Source organism: Maniola hyperantus, chromosome 5 (assembly GCF_902806685.2).
Source record: "Maniola hyperantus chromosome 5, iAphHyp1.2, whole genome shotgun sequence".
Lineage (NCBI taxonomy): Eukaryota > Metazoa > Arthropoda > Insecta > Lepidoptera > Nymphalidae > Maniola > Maniola hyperantus.
In genome coordinates, this window is record NC_048540.1 from 5,425,215 (window position 1) to 5,446,992 (window position 21,778).

At 37.1% G+C, this 21,778-nt stretch overlaps 1 protein-coding gene across 2 annotated transcripts in view; it reads right to left on the reverse strand.

The window, feature by feature from the left end:
* sfl (N-deacetylase and N-sulfotransferase sfl) overlaps positions 1-21,778 on the reverse strand; it is a 62,223-nt gene that overhangs the window by 13,595 nt on the left and 26,850 nt on the right. For both annotated transcript variants that reach the window (XR_011236721.1, XM_034968323.2), the window contains exons 5-10: positions 20,503-20,709; positions 13,457-13,634; positions 12,409-12,654; positions 8,994-9,156; positions 6,541-6,723; positions 4,767-4,996 (exon numbers count right to left, since the gene is read on the reverse strand). Coding sequence is in view for 1 of the 2 variants with exons in the window: in XM_034968323.2 (XP_034824214.1) it covers positions 4,767-4,996; positions 6,541-6,723; positions 8,994-9,156; positions 12,409-12,654; positions 13,457-13,634; positions 20,503-20,709 (1,207 nt within the window). In the remaining variant the exon portion in view is untranslated. The remainder of the gene's footprint in view (positions 1-4,766; positions 4,997-6,540; positions 6,724-8,993; positions 9,157-12,408; positions 12,655-13,456; positions 13,635-20,502; positions 20,710-21,778) is intronic.

Below are 21,778 nucleotides of genomic sequence, written 5' to 3' on the forward strand. Positions count from 1 at the left end.
ATTCCATTCGAGCAAAGTCGGTGCAGGTCAGCTAGTTGTAAAATAAAATATATAAGAGAACATGAAACAATTGAAATGATTAGCTTGTACTTCGTGGAAAAGAGAAGTTTATTATTCACTTTCCTAAAATTAAAATAAGTCATTTGGACGATAACTCTGAAAAACATTATCTGAAATTATATTTCATATAAGTCCCGCAAATTGCTACTGACCTGGAACCATGTCTCATTAACATCGAAATGACGTCATTTGACGTATATTTAAGTAAAAATATACCATCGGCTCGAAACTTCAGTCTATTGCTGACGTCACTAAAATGAAAACAAAAAACTATAATAATCTATTCTGAATCGCTTCGTCGGTACCTATATTGTGAACCCATCCATCCAGGGAGTGTATAATGTTCTTGCATATACTCGCATAATAATCAATGGTACGAACTGAAACGAGTTTTAATTTAAAAAGCGGGTAATGAGTTCCGTTTATATTTTCATTGCCGCTCGTACAAAAAGCGACATTTATATTTTCTTTCCTTTTCAAAGTAAAGTCGTTAAATAAAGGGCATAAAAGTCTATTACTGCAGACGGAATATTTTAAAACAAAACTGCTTAAGAACAAAAGCGGTACGAACATTTAGAGGCTTCATCAAACATTCGTCTGGGAAATTCAAAAAGTATTTTAGCGGTAACAATAAAACTGTTTTATGAGCGTCGTTTTATTTACAAGCACTAAGTGTCGTCGCGGCGCGGATCGATGGGGGACATTTGATTCGGGGCGCCTGTCACAATGTTGCGTGCAGAAAATACAACCGCTTACTTTGTCCTTGCCAAGCTGGCACCTCACGAAGAGAGCTTTAAGTACTTGCTATTAAAATTGTACTTGGTATTTTTTAATGTTACATTAGATATAGTTTTTTTTAAGAAGTACATATTAGATATGTTACACTGGGGCCGATTCTCTTGTAATCTCTAAACAGTATAACCCTGTGGTTATACTGTTGTTTACAAATGCATGACGTCAGAGCACAGATAATCTATCGGCCAAACATGGCCGACAGTGTTTTCACCTGTCTAAGAAAAATATTTTTTTAAATTAAAGTTTTACGGTTTTTAGGGCGCAAAAAAATATAGTGTTAATTTTTTTGATATAATAGGACAAATATTAACCATTTAAGACCAACTTAAAAAAATTGTCAAGTAGCCTATTGATAAAATAATCTATATATATCTAAAAGGAAAAGCTGACTGACTAACTGACTGATCTATCCACGCACAGCTCAAACCACTAGACGGATCGGGCTGAAATTTGGCATGCAGATAGCTATTATGACGTAGACATCTGCTAAGAAAGTACTTTTTAAAATTCAACACCTAAGGGGGTGAAGTAGGGGTTTGAAATTTGTGTAGTCCAGGCGGACGAAGTCGCGAGCATAAGCTAGTTTATAATATAACACCTTTGTGCATTAAAATACAGTAAAAGAAAGGTTGTGAAAGTGATAGTAACTTTGACAATAACAAATAGCAGGTATGATGATACCGTGTTCATATAGCAATTTGACTGAAACAAATTGAGCCTTGTCATGTCTTTCACGAGAAGTTAACTCACGAAAGGAAACGTGCAAAATGATATATACGACATCTTTTGTCAAAAAGTTATTAAAGGTAAAGTTACAAAGTAGGTAAATGTAACATACTCGTAGGTATCTATTATTCATCTGACATTATTAATAGTAGTAGTAGTATGAAGATTTTGAATTTAAAAAATTTAGAGATGACGTGATTTTTGATCAAAAATTATAAATCTTTTGAACGTTTAAACTATCGTGAGTGATTTCCATTATACGATCACACACCGGCTTTACTCACGTATTTAGTCGACTTGCCCTACTAGTTTCGAACCCATCCGGGGTCCTTTTTCACAGGAACTCAGTTCGCGTAAAATGGAAATCTTTTGAAGTTAGAAAAAAGAAAGAAAATTGTTCCTGTACTCACTAGGGATTTATCTTTCAGTGCAACTTATTGAATGACTAATACTCATGTGTTATTGATGGATTGAAAGATAAAACCGGTTGGTGTATCAATCTCATAATTTAGATCAGATCTCTCACGAAGCCTCTACGTGATGTCCCGGTCCGGGCTTTGTCCCGTGAGAATACATACAATATAATAATTTCCTTGTAAGAGTTAATGGAAACGTCTAGATTCTAACGTATACAAAACAAGGATATTACAAACTGCAGATAGGCTCACCTCATATATTCATAATTATATAAAAAACTAGCTTATTCCCGCGACTTCGTCCGCGTGAACTACACAAATTACGAACCCCTATTTTACGCCCCTGGGCGTCGAAATTTCAAAAATACTTTACTAAGATAACCCACTTGATAAAGTTATCTTACTTCGAAAATTGAAAATACTAATTATTAGTTCATGGCCACAATTTAATTTTTTTTGTGTAATGTTACCACAAATTCACGGTTTTCAGATTTTTTCCCGAATGTCTGCTATAAGACTTACCTACCTGCCAAATTTCATGATTCTAGGTCAACGGGAAGTACCCTGTAGGTTTCTTGACAGACCGACAGACAGACAGACAGACAACAAAGTGATCCTATAAGTATTCTGTTTTTCCTTCTGAGGTACGGAACCCTAATAAGTTGATTTGTTTATGGGGGCGACATAATCGCGAAGTAATAAAACCCCGGCTAAAAATAAAGATTAAAAAAGAGGGTGTATCCCATGCGAGTAGCATCACAGACTTCATAGATAATTGCGCGGTGTTTATGCACCTTCGGATAGAATGACACCTACGAGCATGCTTTTAAACATGGTAGTTACTAAGTTACCAATCTGCCGAAATCGTTGATACAAAGTTGCTCTTGAAGTTGCAATAAGGACAAAAAGAGCCACTTAGTACAGCTATATGCGGCTTTGAAGGGGATTTGTTTATCTACGTAATACAAAAAAATACAGTGAATGTGTTTATAGTAAAATCCATTTCATCATAACATTCGTACATTGTTGACGTAAATGTGTTTTCTAGCGTATTCAGAGCGGAATAGTCAAACAAATAGGCGCCTAAACAATATAGTACAAATAAATACAGCGGGGATTGAATTGGGATCCAACATTTACATTACAATAGTTTCGCTCTTTTACAACTGCCATTCGATTTCGATTACTTCGAAGCCAGATATTCCAGAAGCAGCAAATGAACTTGCACCGAACTTGTTACAGTTTGAAAGTTTGGTAGTGACTGAATTAAATCTATTTTATTTAGGTAGAAAGAGAAAGACATAGTATAATAGCAATACAACTGATTTAACCGAGTATTTACGAGTAATCAGATTTAATCGAAATTTTATGAATTTTAAAAAGTTTTTCGGCAATAATAGGTAGGTATATTTACGCAGGTTATATACAGTCCAAATTTAATGTCTTCAATGTCTTCAATTACAATATAACTTCCTTAAGTTACCAACATCATTTTTTTTAAAGACTTGGTTACAGAAATTAAGCTTGAAACAAGAGCTGACAAGGTCTTCCTATTATTAACATTATGACGGGGAAATAGAGGTTTCACTATACATTCTCTCAGTACTTAATACAGATATGTGCGAGTTATCAGTTAAAACTCAAACTCAAAGCATTTATTAATTAAAAATATGTAGATACCATTGTAAACTTTTTGACTGTCAATTCTTGAATTTGTAAGGTGGTGGTGATTAATTACGTAGACTTAAAATTAAAGCTACGAGGATTCCAAACGCACCCTGGTCTGAGAAGAATCCCACGAGTTAATTAGAAAAATACAACATTAAAACGGCGGAAATTTGTGAAGAAGAATTTAATAGATATAAAAACTGAGGGAGCAACGCAAGAAGTACAACAAAAAAAAAATATATATATATATAAAATAAATTTGTGTAACAATTTTACGTGAACCGTCCATACTCAATACGTATCAAAGCAGCAGCTTATATAAGATTCAAGGCTTTTGTGAAGAAGAATTTAATAAAGAGATATAAAAACTCAGGAAACAACGCGAGAAGTACAATTTTTTTTTATACAAGTATGTAACAATTTTTATCGTCCATACGTGTCAAAGTAGCAGCTTGTACTAATAAGGTTCAAGGCGTGTAGCACCGTGAGAGTACTTGGGAATTTCATATTTTATTCACGACCCTCATAGTCAACCTGCACGTAACATAAATCAGGTTATTTATCTTTATTATGTGTTGAGAAATGGCGGAGACTCGAGCGAATTACGGAGCGCAGCGTTTATTGAGGTGCCAAACTAGTGTTACGACGGCTACTGTATTACTCTATGTTACTTTCAGAAAAAGATCTGTAAAATTGTGCAAAAATTTCTCCTGAACACGAAAAGTGAAAGTCGACTAAAAATTTTGGCATAGGTACTACCATCGCTTCGTTTTTAATGATAAAAGTATTTAATTTTTTAAAAGACGATCTTGTTTATATTGATATATGGAAACTACGGTGTAGGTGTCACATTGTCAACAAGGACACTAAGACTTTGAAGAAGCCAAAGGATTATGCGTTTGTACCATGTCATGAATGTGCAACATTTTTTAATACAAGAATCACAACAGAACACAACAGGCGAGCTCGACGATGCAAACATAAGCGCAATATAAATAGTATTATAAATACAAAAGTCTTTTGGTTGCCTGTCAACTTTTCCGGTAAAATACTTATACCACGGTGAAAATAAAACAGACGAAGTGTCTAATAAAAACTCACCAGTCTAATCCTTTCAAATAGTTGTTGTTATTAAAGAACTGCAGTTCTTCGTAAGTTGCCGGGCTCGGCAGATTGGGCACCAGATTAGGGTGCATGGCCAGGAAGGTGTATAGAGCCGTGCTGCCAGTCTTTTGCGGTCCTATCACGAGGATCTTCGGTAACGTGTCATATGTGTCGCACCATTTGCTCTTAGACCAAATTTTTCTATGTCGAATGTCGTCGCATGGATTCTGTTCAAAGAAAAAATCTAAATTATGTCGTTTTATCGGGTTCACATTCTTTCACTGAGATTTCAGTTCTATCGCTGGATTGCTATTGGAATAATGTAGATAGCATTTTAATTCCAATATGTAGTACTACATCCAGTCCAGTGACGGCCTATTAATAGTAGGATTATTATAGTCGTACGACGCCGTATATACTTGTCAAGCGCTCTTATATAAACTTTATAGATTATTTCATAGAAAATCATGTGAACGGGGCATTCCGCATTATTTTCATATCGGATATATCATAATATATTTCATAAGTTTATAATATTTAAAAAGTAACAAAATACAATTAATTTTTCTTTTGGTAAAATATATTCACGCCAAAAATAATATATTCGTATGAGTGGATTATTCGTTCCATATTCATCCATATAGAATTGAGTAGGCCTTATATTTTGCGAGCTCGATACGTATATTTATACCAAATAATATGAGTAGGTATGGCAGAAGCCAGCATGGGAATCAATTCTGCAAATTGAATGAGCGGGTGGATTAATACATGCTTCGATGAATAAACTAAAATATTATTAATGCATTGAGCCAAAAAAATATTTTGTTTTCACATGGAACAGGATAAAATTATTGGACTGAAAGCAGACGTAGCATTGCGGTTCAGTCCAGGATCATCAAAATTTTAAATCCCACAGATTCTGGATGTGTCTTGGAGGATCTGTGTGGTAAAAGGCTTGGATTTAACAGTCCAAAAACAGGGGATGATATTTTAAATCTGCTATTAAGTGGACGGGAAAATTTGGTTGATATTTTCAATATTTTATTTCTAACATTTCCCGTGAAAATGATCCGGGCGGGCTTTACACCGGGAACGGTTTATTGTGTCGAAAACAAAACACGGCATTCAGTGTCACTATAAAGACTTATCGAAACGCCCCGCCGCTAGATGCCCCTGAATATTCATTCACAAAGCTCTCGAGCCCGAGGTTCAACAATGGACAAGCGTTCCCATTGTTACCCGCGTCTAGTGCGTGGACATGCTTTGTAGTACAACCCTGTATAACACAATCGGATATTCTGAAATCTGGAATAGAGTCTCAATACAATAGCTAAACATATTAAATCTACAATGAAATTGGAATAAGAGTTTTGAAAACGTGTTGCGAAATAAAATTAAGAAAACTATAAGCAGTAAGTACTTCGAAACCTAATGGATGACTACTAAATTCGTTCCTAAACATACATTCTTGTCATTCTATTTGCTATCGGCTCTTCAAAATATAATCAGATTATAGGTACAGCGAATATCCTTTCATGTTCTTAATGTAGTCGACTGAGAACCTAAGCCTAAAATGGCGATAATATTTTTCGATTTTTTAACTTTACTGATTCTGTTTTATATTTACGTATTTGGGAATAGAAAAATATAAACAGTGAACAGGCAATGCTCAACAGCAACGTTTCAAACGAGGCTCCTAGAAGTTAAAGAAATGGAGGCGTTCAAAATTTGAAGCTTGCGTAAAACAAGCAATAGCATATTATATACTCACCCCCCAAAGTGGGTTCAGCTCATCAGGTCTCAGTTGGAAGTACTTTTCGGCGAGCGCGAGCGGCGGTGCGGAGGCGAGGCGCACGTTGGTCCAGCATCGCAGGAACTTCACGACAGATTCGAACGTGTACAGTGCCAGACGATCGTTGCCATAGTTTGACATGTGCGTCATAAACACGTTGATCTAGATGATATAAACATATTAATTTTAGTGGTCCCAACGAGGGTTTTCAGAATGTGACGTCAGATCCAGGCACCAAATTAAGCATCAAATCGTATGTGTATATTTTGACAGCGGTGTCAAAATATAAGAACTCTCATTGGCCGGTAAACCTCTCGCCTAAGTGGCGCCAAATGATGGTGTAACTGTAAAGTTTTATCAGGAACCCTCATTGAAAAGATTTTCAGCTTTTTAAAGGCTTACTTGAACGAAGCATATTTTGAGTTTATTTCAACTTAATCTGGTTAAAATATGAAAAAAGAAACATTTTCAAACCGGTGGAAATATTTAAAGCGCAGCGCTCGTTTACGTCAATTTTCAGTGCAAGCGGTCGGCAGTAAATCCCACTTACTAAGATATTAACCAGTAACAAACTCACTATAGCATATTACTAGCGGAAACTTAGTTCAATCATCAACTTGCAAGCATAAACTTGCGAACTATAATAATTACGATTACAAAACAACTGGCAACTAAAAACTCATCAATTGAGTTTTCAAACGTCCCTTTATTAAAAAATATATTTTTGATCTTATAGATACTATCAATATCTCAGGACCATCCAATTTTTTTCAATAAGTGAGCACTATAAGGGATTTTTAAAAACTCATCCCCTTAGATAGCGGATGAAAGTTTATGTGAAAGTTCATCATTAGTTGCATCAGCGTTTTTGTTCAAAGAATCCTTTACAATTTCATGCTTATAGGCCCATCGCCCCATGTAGATTCCCGTCCCCTAACTTAGCTAAGCGTAAAGGCGTACCATGTTCTAGCTTTCCCAAGCTAGAAGATGGCACGTCGACAGAATAGTGGGATTTGAACATAAATTAATTTTCAGATTTTACTACTACTACCCTACTATTAAACTTTTAAGCCTTTTGGGCATCTGTATACGTTTTACCGAAATAAATCGCTTCACAGGCCAGGCATAAAGTGTAGTAACTACCTTAAGCCTTCTATCTATCAAATGAAACGCCTAGACCAGAGCCAATTTGGGAGTACTCGTTTCTGTAATTGGAACTTCCAGGAAACAGATACGGGCTATGTTGCTTTAAAAGCGAGCGAGTTAGGTAGTTCGTACAACTCAGTTATTTGTCAAGGAATCCATCATTGTTCCATTTCGTACACTAACAGTAACGTTAGCACATCTCGACAGCGTTAACAGAAAATCGAACATCGAAACACTGTAGTCAGAGTAAAATGGAAAGGTGAAGTTTTTTATCCAGTAGTACTGATTTTCATTTCACAATGTTTTCGCTTGGAGCATCGGTTGATTTAAAACTAGTGAAACTAATAATCCAGTCGATTATCCTATCCATAACCTCCCGTTTTGAGTTCAAGCCAATAGACTCCCATTTTAAGTTAATAAGATGAAGCCCTGTCAGCCATTAGGAAAGTTGTCGAAAAATTGCAAAATGGTGCAAAAATGACATTTTGCACTATACTTATCTCTTAAATTCGAAAAAGATTCAAATTAAAGTTGTACGAAATCGGACGAGCGTTGGTTTCATCTTATTAACTAATAAGTAAGATTTGAAGGCTCATTGACTGGACTGTAGGTCTATTTTACTCTGCTGTTGTTTGTTGTGCTGCTGTGTTGCGTTTCGACACTCGAAATCCATGAGCGTTGTTAAGTTGTGCAAAATCGTACTAGCCCTAAAGATAGATGCCTAGCAAACACTTTATAGAACGTTTTCAGAAATTAGAAACATAGTTGAAGTGCCTACACTCCACAGCGCAGTGCAAACACAAATTCGCTAACCACAATTTCGAGTGCCAATGACCGCAGGATTTACTGACATTACTATACCCATACTGGATGGGTTATAACGAAGTATTGGACTAGGTTTTCCGCTAACGTGATATAATTTAAGCACTTCTGTGCCTAAATTAAAAATAAGACCAGCTTAACTTCAGCTTAATTAGCAAGCCTTGAACTGTCAAAAGATTTCATATATAGATCGCGAACATTTTTTAAAAAGCTGACTGACTGGCTGATTGATTGACTGATCTATCAACGCACTGCACCTAACTTACTTGCACTGGACGTGTATGTATAGGGCTGAAAGGCATGCAAATAGCTATTATGAGCTAAGCTAAGAAATGATTTTTGAAAATTCAACTCCTAAGGGGGTAAAATGGGGATTGAAATTTGTGCAGTTCGCGCGGACGAAGTCGCGGTCATAAGATAGTTATATAATTTTGTTTTAAACGTCAGTGCAAGGTAAAACTTACCGGGTTGTTTATAAGGGTCTGGAACAACTCCCCGCCCTGGATGGATTTGTCTAGACGCTGCCGGCCGCCCGGGTACCGCTCCAAAAGCAGCGTGTGCGTAAACAACCCGCATGTTTGACGCGGCAGCACCATCACCCCTCGATGACGGAAACCACGGCGTAATCTGACAAAAATAATACTTGAGGTGACGGGTCCTTACTGTGTATTGATGCAGTAAGACATACACGTTGCTTACGCTAAATACAGCGTTAGTACGACATTATACTCTATCAGAAATTAGTTAGTATAACGCTCTCTCTGTTAGGTAATCCCATAAAAATGACAGAGTCAGAAATATGAGTGAGCCTTAACCATTTTGAGTCACTAACCAATCACAAACGATACTTGCTATGTTTTCGAATTGAATTTCAAATGTTTTTGGAAACATGTTTGTGATCGCTTCTTGACTCTCATTTGTATGGGATTACGTAATAAAGAGAGCGCTATTACTAACTTCTTTCCGTGGATAGAGTATAGAGTGATGCTACACGATGCGTTGCGACGTCGTGCGGTACCGCACCGCACGCGCAACAGACTTGGGACCAGAGAGACGAGATGTGGAGGGATGATGCGGTACAACGCAATACACTCTGTCGGACAGGCTCGTATAGCACCCAATAATGGAATTCATTGCTGTGTGACGACGCCGCAACGCATCGGAAATTCATCGTGTGGCCTCTAACGTGCCTCAGTGGCCTCAGTCTTACACAGTGCGTTTGGGCGCCACCAACGATCCTGCACAATATATTTCAATAGTATTCTGCATTTGTACGTTTTGTGTAGGTACGGTTTTTTTGGTCCATAACCAATATTCTTGTTTGTTGGTTTGCCCTTCAATCAAGCCGAAACAGAGCAACGGATCGATATGATTTTTTTGCAGTTGAGGACTTGGTGACTTTTATACCGTGATTTAAAAAAAACACGATGCGGCCAGAATCACAGGCTTCATTTAGTTAGCTTTATAATTATGAAAGTGTTCCGCATGAAATACGTTTACATTTTACTTAACTAACTCCTTAAATGATCTTGATAAGCACAGAGATAACCTGCTTTCGGGACACGGACAAAAGTAAATTACGACGCGAAAATGTCTTAGTCCCGCGGCAAAACACAATTTTCATGCAAACGATATCACAGGCTAGTGATATAATTATGTAATTTAGTTTAATATTATATTCTCACTTTAATTAGTACCATGGCTTTGCCATATACTTTTGCCCTACAAAAAGTAGAGCAATTAGGTTTAAAAAAATAAAGGATCAAAATATGCAAAATTATAATTCGCACGAAGCTTGTCCGGCTAAAACTTGTTCTTCTCCAATTTAAATTCAGCCTGCATTTTCATTCATTTAAATAGCGAAGTAAACAAACAATACTGGTCTCCCGACTAGAATTCAACAAATGCGTGGACATGTAGGGACATACAAAAACCAGACCACAATTTATAGGATACATATTTACTTTATGTAGTTAACATTTATTTAGCTTTCTTCTTTAGGGTTGTACTTAGACAAAAAAAAAAGGATGGGAGGAGAAGTTAGGTTCTCCTAGAGAGTAAATGAGGCGTAAAAAACCACCCCTGTCTTTTGATTAGAAAGACATAAGTTTGTAACTGAATATTAATTAGTTCACATAATATACTCTTTTCCTGTTGCAAGACGTACGTCGTCTAATATAATCCATATTACATTATTGCACACACGCACATACAGAGTCAACTTCTTCTTCTTTAAAATATAAATTGTACACAAATTAGGCAGAACCAATATTACGAGACATTACAACTTCTAATAATCTAACATCTCTCTGGATTCTGCCCATGACTATACCGGTATTTAGTTTTTCAGCTAAAATTATGTAATTTCATTTAAGAGGAAAAAATCAAGCATAGGTTACTTAGGTATTCAGTTAGGCGATTTGGTGGAGCGTAATGCAATATCAGGACGGAAATGCGTGTACAATGCATAGTGAGACGTCGCCGCAACGCATCGCTGCGGTCTACAGCAGTTTGGGAACCGCAACACAGTGCCAGTAACAATGCCCAATAATGTGCTGTGCTGCCTATTCGCTACTGAATAATCTATGACTTTACTTTTGATTTTGCTTACCTAATATCTCTATAGTAAGACAAGCCCTTGCATAGGTCTACAGTTCAGAGTTCTGTATTCCGCTATGCGTCGGATCTCAATTTTTACACATTGCAAATTGAAAACAAAACTGAATCTATCCAAAATCTCGATTCTTCCATAACAAGATTTCATTTAAAGATTTGCGTCCAATAATTGAGCTTAACAAAAATGTTAAGTGTCAATTTTTGAATAGAGCCATTTTTGTTTTCAATAGACACCTATTATGGAAATAGCAATAGAAGACCACGACAGCTACTAAGTATTCGAATGTATTCGTCGTTGATTGGTTAGTTTTGACAGTGGAACGAGAACTTCGAAGCAAAAAAATTGGAAGTACTAGAACCTAGACTTATTATTTCCTACATCCATGCTTCGAAGTTAGAACTGTAAACCGTTGGCAGGAGAAATGAAGAAACTAAGTTTGAAATCGGAAAGGAATTTTTATCGATGCTCGAACTAACCATTGTGATATTGAGTTATATAACCTTCAAACGTATCATAATTCAGTCGGAAAACTAGAATAAAATTGTCTCGACATATTCCTCATAAAAAATGCGATCGGGTTTCAGCTTTTTCATAAGTAATATCACGAAGACAATTTTGAAAAATGGTCTCGCCATCTCAAATATATTGCTAACCGAAATACCGATAGTCGTAAGGTCCGATCTAATACTTGAGATTTCCCAAGGCTACATCCCAGACATAATAAATTTTGATGATGACATTTAGTATTTGCACAAAAAAGTTGAGATAGGTTTCAATATTCCAAATATGTCAGAACGCTTATAAGTGTAATTTTTATTTTATTGTAACTTTTTATGTGTATTGTTTTTTTATGCCTGACAATAATTATTATTATGATAAGAATAAATTAATTTCGAGTAACTAATATAAGTATCACAATAATTGTTATTCAGTTTTTCGGATGGTTGGAATTTTTTAGTCTTAGAGCCACTCAAGAATCTGTTATTTATATGGAAGTTGCAGAGTCTACACGCACGGAGTTGCAGCGACTGTGCGTTTAGACTCGACAACTTACATACAAATCTCGGATTCTTACGGTCGCCGTCGAAAGAGTTGCCAGGCAACTAGTCGACCGTCGTCGGTCTTATCATCACCACAATTGATACTGAGTGGAAGTTATAATCTTGACTAGAAATCTGGAGAGTCCATAGGTTTATTACTTGTTCAATATGTTGGGACCGTATGCTATGAAATGAGGCTACAAAATTCTTAACCAAAATTACCTTGCTGGCCGTAAATGGGGGTATTCCTCAGTACTCGTCACTTTGACATCCCAAACTTTTCTCCAAGCTTCATAGAGCGGTTCGTGTACGGGATATACCCCGGAGTGGTGCGGCGATACTGAGTAGCACGAGTTAGTAGGAATGCCGTGCTCAAGGGCGAACTGTTTGTTCAGCATCATTTCCGCTTCGAGTTGGGACACGTTGCTGTATAGATGCGGTTGCTGGTGGTTCCACATGTGGCAAAACCTGAGCATCAAAAAAATCGAGGTTAATATTCAAATTAGCTGTACGGCACTATTGACGGCCTAATAGCGATTACCAGCCAAGTCAATTTGGGACTTTGTAATTTTTAAAACGACTTAAGTTTTGTCTGGTGGGAGATTTGGCCGTAGCAACTAACCTAACACAGGTCACAGATATTTTGTGTCTGGTTTTTTTGTTTGTAACATTTTTGATGCGTAGTACCTTCTATACCTATTCTGAATTCCGTGGTTGATTCTAACAAGATTTTTCCATATAAACTCGGACAAGGCGCGTTCTGTCCTAGTATGTGGTATGGCCTAGTTTCTAAAGCAAGGTTGGCCTAAAAGGACAAATGGATGGCTGACCTATTCACACTGGACGCTAGGTCTGGATATTATCACATGTCACCGCAAATTGAAATTATTTGTAATTTATGCCTACTATTTAATGGTTTATCTCCTATAAGATTGTAGAGGTCAGAGTTAAGTAATAAGCAGACGGCGACATCGTGAACATAATATAAGGTCAAAGATAAGTATATACACACTTAATAGCGTAAAGGCGAAAGTTTGTGTGTGTGTGTGTGTGTGTGTGTGTGTGTGTGTGTGTATGTGTGGGTGTGTATGTATGTTTGTTACTTTTTTACGCCAAAAATACTGGACGGATTTGACTGAAATTTGGAATAGAGATTAGGCTACTTATTATCCCAAAAACTTCCTACGGGATTTTCAAAAAGCTAAATTCACGCGGACGAAGTCGAGGGTATCAGCTAGTTTTACAAAAAAAATCTTTTATTGATACTTACCAGTTAAAATGTTGCCGATTCTTTAAAAGCGCATCGTCGCCTCTGTTCTCTAGGGAGGTGCCGTGGTGGTAGTACTTGGCACTGAAGCCGAGATTGAACCGAAACCCTGGCACAAGGCGCTGCAAAGCAGCTTGTGATGCCATCAAAGCCGAAACATCTTCCTCGTGTAGGCGCGTTCCTGTGTAAGTAAATTTGATCGTGAAATATTATTTAAAGACAACCATTTCAAAATAAAGTTAATGTTATGTTCGGAAGCTACAGAATAAAAATTTCGAAAGAAATTATTAAAAAAATCGTATAAAAAAAACTTCCTCTGGTATTTTGTACTGAAGAATTTACTTTAATAACAGCAGCGGCGATTCCTTAATTTCATTTACGAATACCAAGGTTTATTTTGAATATAAAAATATAAAAACATGGAGACTTTTCTTGTTTCACCCGCTTATAACCTAGCTAGGTACTTCCTAGAGAAGATCCGGCTTCCGGAGTTCCAGACATCAAGTATACGGGCAGTACGCTGTCGTAGTATAGATAAATGGAAAGGGTGGATTAATATTGAAGGGGAGCGTGTCTAGCATAGACATCAAAGAGTAACAGGGAGGCGATGATCCAGGAGGCGCAGATTCAGGCGGAGCAAGCACAGTGTGGAAGTCTCTATAAAAACTTATATCCAGTAGTTGACGTCTATCGGTTGACGACGACGCGTCTAACATCCATACTGCATACTAATATTATACATGCGAAAGTGTGTCTGTCTGTCTGCTAGCTTTTCACGGCACATCCTTTCAACCAATATTGACGAAATTTGGTACAGATATAGCTTGCATCCCGGGGAAGGACATAGGCTACTTTTTATCCCGGAAAATCAAAGAGTTCCCACGGGAATTTTAAAAACCTAAATCCACGCGGACAAAGTCGCGGGCATCATCTAGTTGTTAATAATTGAAAAGTCAACTCAAGAAACATCACTACCCATTATGCGAAAGTGTGTTTGTTTGTTGGTTTATTGGAGCAACGGATCGACGTGATTTTTTTGCATAGGTATAGCTGGAGAGTGACATATGATACTTTTATCCCAAAGAATCAAAGAGTTCCCACGGAATTTTTAAAAACCTAAATCCACGCGGACGAAGTCGCGGGCATCAGCTGGTAGTATATAGCTGCAATATTCTTTTAATATAATAAAGACGAAAATACACGATTCAAATAGAATTGCATTGCAATTGCATCAATGACTTGTGGTCCATCCAGCGAATGTCATGTTCGGTGAGCACTCTTGCGTAGCAGTTGAATTACGATACTACAGAGTACCAACAGATTAATACAAATTGCCTCTATATAGGTACAACAACAATTGAGTCGAATAAAGATTGGCGCGGGATAAACGAACGGAAATAATAAAATCGCTTCACGGAAATTTTCCATGAAATTTTAATTAAAACAAAATTTTAATTAACTTATCGAATTGACTTTGGGCGAGTGAATGATCAAAGTGAATTTCAAATCTAAAAAGAAAAAGAAAAACACTTTACTAACTACTACAGTTCTGATTATATTATCAAGATAATAAAATTGTGTAAACTCAACAATAATATTATTATAGTATCTTCAACGCTTTCCGAAAATTATACTGTGTGACTCTGGTATTCCTCAATGCTCACTGATTAAATTAATAGCTCGATGCAATGTTTTGATTTTCGTTTACCTCTATTTGATTTACAGCATACATCATATTGAATAATTAAATTTGATATTCAGCTTATTGAGGGACGTGTGGCCTACTTGTGAAAATGCATGTCAATCAGATTGCGATTGCTAAGCAAGTCGGTACAGTAACCGGCAGGAAATATTGTACGTCAACCTTTAGAAAGAGGTTTCGGCTCCGTAGAGCGTCGTCTCTGTCACTCATATCTGTATGACGTTTTGTCGGTCTCAATGACAGGGACAACGCTCTACAAATGCGCTATCTCTTTCTAAATGTCGATGTACATGACTTTCTGCCGCCTACTGTAACTGGATGAGTGAATGACTTTGGAGGTCCGAATTTGACCTTTTGGTTTCCTCCGTGCCTCGGAGAACACGTTAAGATGTCAGTCCTGGTTATTAGCACTAATATCTGACAAAATTGTAACAACCTAAGAATCGAAATCTCGTTCTTTTAGCCAAGTTGTATGCGAAGGTATCTGGGAAGCCACCACATAATTATCCAAAGAAAACTCCTACCATTACGTGATTAATGAAAAGGGGTCTCTCAGTAGATAGATGTACTGAATAAAAAATGTATTCAATATTCCCTTTGCTTTAAATAAAAATGATTGCATAAGTAGGGAAAGCACTGTTAAAAAAAGAAAATGGTTTACCTCAGTGGAACAACACGCAGGTGGAGATAAACGATAAAGAGAAATAAGTTTTTCAAACGTTGCGACCATTAACGAGGAGCGCAAAAAGAATTAGATCACTCACCCACCTGATAATGTGGAATAAAACTGATTCAGTCACGTTTCTATAAAAGGTTTAAACTGGATCTCGTGCAGATAGGTTTCCACGCATATGTGTACTTATCTATATTTAATTTAAGTACAATTAACTGAGATTATTTAACAGTACGCGGCTGAAAATAAAAATACATCGACCTTTAGAATGAGATTTCGGCTTTGTAGAGCGTTGTGTCTTTCACTCATACCTATGTAACGTTTCGACGGTCTACACGACAGAGATAATGCTTTACAAAACCGCTATCCCATTCTAAAGGTCGATGTACATTATTTTCTGCCGCGTACCGTAACAGGATAACATTATAATATGCGCTACATATAGTAGGTATTAGGTATAGTAGGTCGATAAAATGAAATGTACTTACAGTACGCGGCAGAAAATAATGTACATCGACATTTAGAATGACATTTTGGCTTTGTAGAGCGTTGTCTCTGTCACTCATACCTATATGACGTTTTGTCGGTCTCAATGACAGTCGCTCTTCAAATGTGCTATCTGTATTTATTTTATGTAGAACAACTTGTGCCTCTCATGATAATGTCAGGAGTCAGGACTCTACTACCGCACCTGCACCGGTTCAAATAGCAGATACCTACTAGTAAGAGCCGGCACTCGCCGCAGGTAGCATGGTATGGTGACTAGTGAAATTAGGTAGCTAACAGCAATGTGGGAATCTAATAAACATCAGCGCAGATGTAGTTCACCAAAAACAATGCACTTAAGAAATTTTCCGTCAACGCTTGTGGAGAACTATGACTCAGAGAAAAAAATTGAAATACATTAGTAAGATCTTCTGAACGCACATTTTTTGGGGATTAAACAGAGAAATGTACTCGTATTTTAAAATAGCCCGGCCATTAACAGAGAGAACAAATATATTATGACCGTCGACCCACCTGATTTTATGGGATAAAACTGAGCCGGTCACGTTTCTCTAAAAAGGGGTGAACTCGATCCTGAGTAAATAGCTTTTTACACGCATCGCTGTATTGTGTAGCCCTAACTATTATAAAAACATTGTAATAGAAGTATTTAAATTGAAAGCGGGGATGTGGATTTTTTCTAACCCTTTTCTGAATTATACAGAATGTGTTTCAAAACGGTAATTTGGTACAAAGTTAACTTGCATCCCGGTAACGGACATAGGCTACTTTTGGCCCCGAAAATCGAATTCCCTCGGAATTTTTAAAAACCTAAATCCACATGGACGAAGTTACGGGTATCGTCTATTTGGTACAGAGATAGCATCCTGGATTACAACGCGAGCGCCATTTGGGTTCTCCAACCTAACTCCCTCGGCAACCCGGGCGGTCTACTCAGCTTCTGGAGCGAGCTTGGATGGCTGGAGTGAAGACTTCAGCGGGGAGGGGCAATGCACGCACAACAGACGAAAACGTTTAAGTGCGGAAACCAGCCCAGAGCGAAGAACAAGAAGAAGCATCCTGGATTCAGACAAGGACTGCTTTTTGGATGTTTGAAAACCTAAATCCACGCGGACGATGTTGCGGGCATCATCTAGTATAGGATTGAACCAGTCACGTTTGTCTTAGTCTTCGAAAGGGGGTGAAATGCGATCTGAACAATAAACCATTTCACACACTCCACCGTGTTATTGAAAATAAAAGCCTGAAACGGTGTATACTCCAGAGTAATTTATTAAGGAAAAAACGGTCGCGAAATTGTCGTATACGGCTTTTCATAGGTTCTTTTTATGTATCTACACCATATTTTTGTGACTTTGTGGGCCCTTTATTGTACTTGAACGTATTGTTATTGCTATTTTTGTGAAGATAGTTAAAATATACTAACTTTCAATAGCGACAATTAGGTGTTATCTAAATATATAAAATAAAAAGGTGACTGACTGACTGACTGATATATGAACGCACAGCTGAAACTACTGAACGGATCGGGCTGAAATTTGGCATGCAGATAGCTATTATGACGCAGGCATCCGCTAATAAAGGATTTTTGAAAATTCAAGCCCTAAGGGGGTGAAATAGGTTTTAAATTTGCGTAGTCCACGCGGACGAAGGCGCGAGCATACGCTAGTTGTTATTATAAATACATTGCTGCGTTATTTGAACAAGTTTTGGTGTCAATTGCCATCGATATAATAATATTCTAATTAGAGCAAGTGCACGCGGCGCGGCGATAACCTACTGAAGTCATAATAACCTGTTTTAATCAAACTAATGAACGATAATAGTATATATTCATTCATGTTTGTCTTGAGAAATGTATGTAAATAATAATAACTTAATAGAAGAATCCACCGGCGGACAGGCCTGGTGCGGCATCAATGCTCTTGGTTTCTTTATTTTTGTGGATTTTATGGAGGCCTGGCGGGGGTAAGTTTTTATCCTCTTCTTATAAGTTTTGTAGAATAAAACTATACCGACTATATTCGAAAACAGACAGAAAATCTAAAGTTTAGTACATCATATAAGCGCGAACGAAGCGAGCACGAATTTTTTTCATTAATTTTACAGAACATGTTCCTTTCTAACTACAAATAGACTCATACTTATTGAAGTCATTTCCTCAAGGTTTTGAGGCTCTTAGACCACAAAATTTATATCTAAACTAGGACCTAATAGAATAGAATATGCTAAATCTGTTAAATTATTATTAATATTGACTAATACGATTTTATAATAAGCGGAAGGCTTTCATCAAATTAAATTAATTAGTATTGATGGCTTTCATAAATTAAACTACAATTGTGGTGGGTGGCCACTTTTATAAAACGTTTGGCAACGTATCGAAAATTGCAAATTTCGCGGCCGCCAGTAGACAATGCGGCTCTCCCAAATTTTAAATTTGCATTTAACCGATGTTATATGTGTTAAAATATTTATTAATTATTTTGTATATAATTGAACGAAGGCCTTTTGTGCGTTTAACCTAAATTGTACCAAATATTTGAACAAAAGGCAACCACTAATTTCGATAGGATTTAAAATGATAGTTCTATAAAAGTAATTATAGTTCTATAAAAGCAAGTGATATTCTAGTGGTTAAGATCTCGGCCTCTAGTCGTAGGGGTCCGGAGTTCGACCCCGGGCACGCACGTCTAACTTTTCGAAGTTATGTGCGTTTTAAGAAATTAAATATCACTCGCTTTAACTGTGAAGGCAAACATCGCGAAGAAACCTGTATGCCTCAGAATAATGTTCTCAAGGTATGTGAAGTCTACCAATCAGCACTTGGCAAGCGTGATAGACTATTACCAAACCCTTCTAATCCTGAGAGGATTCCCGTGCTCAGTAGTGAGCCGGCGATGGGTAGCCGGTGATGATAATAGTAGTTGTTATGTATGTGTACTATTTACGGTTCCGAACGTATCCTATTAGTTTCATCCCATAAATCTTCGGCTTAAGGACTCTTACTTTCAGGCTCAGTTGTAAATCTTACACACATACTTAGACTTTGGTACTTAATTTTTAGTAAAAGAAGGTATTCGGTCCATCTAATTATTAAATGAAGCGATTTGTGTAAGGCGGTTAATAACCGCCTCGATTTCTCATACAAAATTGTATCTACGTAACAATTGCCACTTGTGTGCGCACTCATGTATATTGCCGTATGATAAATACAGGTCTGTTATTTGACCGACACCGGCCATATTTAAATCAGACGTACGCGGCTTACCTGAGATCGCCATTCACATAGCCTAAACACCCTACTTTTTATTTGCAGGATTAAGGGTACATAGTGGCGCATAAATAAATAAATAAATAAAAATCTTTTTTATTCGAATAAACTTTTACAAGTACTTTAGAATAGTCGGATGCATCTACCACTGGTTCGGAATGCCTTTCCTACCGAGAAGAACCAGCAAGAAACTCGGCGGTTGATATTTCAAATACTTGATATAGGTACAAGATTATGCCATGTATAAATAGTATTTGCAGTCTTGTGCGTTGCTGGAACGAGCTGCAGGTCAAATCCACGCTCTTTTATCATTTAGATAATCTTCAATTGTGTAATATGCTTTTTTCAGAAGCATATTTTTAATAGATTTTTTAAACTTGTGCAAAGGTAAGTCCAAAATAGTTTGCGGGATTTTATTATACAAGGTAATACCCATACCCACAAATGACTTTTGGACTTTTTTGTAATACAAAAATTCTCCCAATATCTGCTGCTTTACCCCATATTAAGATTCCAAAGACGTACACGGTTTTAACTGGGTGAACGGTTCTTTATTCAAGTCTCTGCACCACTACGTATTCGTTAAGATAAAACCGCGTGGTTTTAATGGCTTCTGAACGGGAGCTCAGGTTAGGTGCGTACAGGCAGCTAAATAGCCGGCGGGCGGTCAAATTACCGCCTGGATTCATCATACGTCAATGTATTATGAGAGCGCGCACAAGTGGCAATTATTGAACATACAATTTTGTATGTAAAATTGAGGCGGCAGCCGATCATTAATTAATCGCCCGTGCCCGCCTAGCCTTATAGTGTAATAAAACCGGTTAACTGTGTTTAGTAATGGCTGAAAAAAGCTTATATTTATAATTTTTTTAATGAACAGGAGCGCTTACCTCGTTCGCCAACAAAGATGTCATCAATATCGACGAGAATCCATCTGTCGAGACTCAAGCTCAACTGGCCGTGGCTGAGGTAGCTTAGTGCGTCCAAAAACAGCAGTCGATGCAGCCAGAACTGAAGCCCGGACCCGAACAGCACACGTTGGACGCCGTCCAAACGACCATGGTCTTGTACTACGGTCGCTAACGGTAGCCTCTCCTCTGTACAAGAAATTTATTGTTAGTTTACTGTTATTTTAGAAATATAAATCTCAATACAAGTTTTTAAATCCAACATACAAAAATACTTGTCCTGACTGACTGATCTATTAATGCTTAGCCTAAACTGCTGGGGTTGTTTTGACAGTAGGCTTCTCTTAAAACGTAAACACGCATAAAGAAGGAAGTTCAGGAAATTCCACTCCGAAGGGGCTATTTGAATAGAGGAAAAAGTTTGAAAAATATCGGTCATTTTTCAAGTTATAAATAAATATACTTTTTTGTACACTAAAAAATTATTAAAGAAAAACACACATAAAGCAAAACAAAAATATAGGTACTGTACCCGGTAGGAAATATTGCACATCGATATTTAGAGAGAGATAGCGGTTTAGTAAAGCGTTGTGTCTGTCGTTTAGACCGTCAAAACGTCACATAGGTATGAGTGGCAGAAACAACGCTCTACGAAGCCGAAAGCTCTTTCTAATAGTCGATGTACAAATTTCCTGCCTGTTTGAAAAATGAGGTATGACTGTATAGGTAGGTGCGTGTTTCAGATTTTTGGAAATTCCACTCGAGCGAAGCTGGAGCGGGTCAGCTAGTATATTTTGATCCGGCAAACAAAATGAGACTTGCCCCAATAACTAAATTTTTCACGAGAAAGGCATTCTAAAGCATCATCTAATAATAATTCTGTATATACGGGGCAACACTGTTCTTATTTGAAAATTCACTTTGCGATGATCTTTTTCCTCGATATTAGACCTCGTTCTGGTTAAAAACATATTTATGGGCTGCACAGTTTTGCACTTGGAGAGCCCAAAATAAGCAATAAAAATATCACAAGTGTTTGTTCGCCGGCTGACGAACTCATTTTACTATATTCTCCGCTTTGGATTATTTTTGAAGATGATGGTGATATACACGTGGAATAACAATCTCTCGGAAAAATAACAGCTCTTTATTGCTATAGACCTACGACAATGATGTCTATATATAATATATGTTCACTTCATATACTTAGTAGGTATACCCTAGTTATATTTTTGTTGTGTATAGATCTTTTACTTTA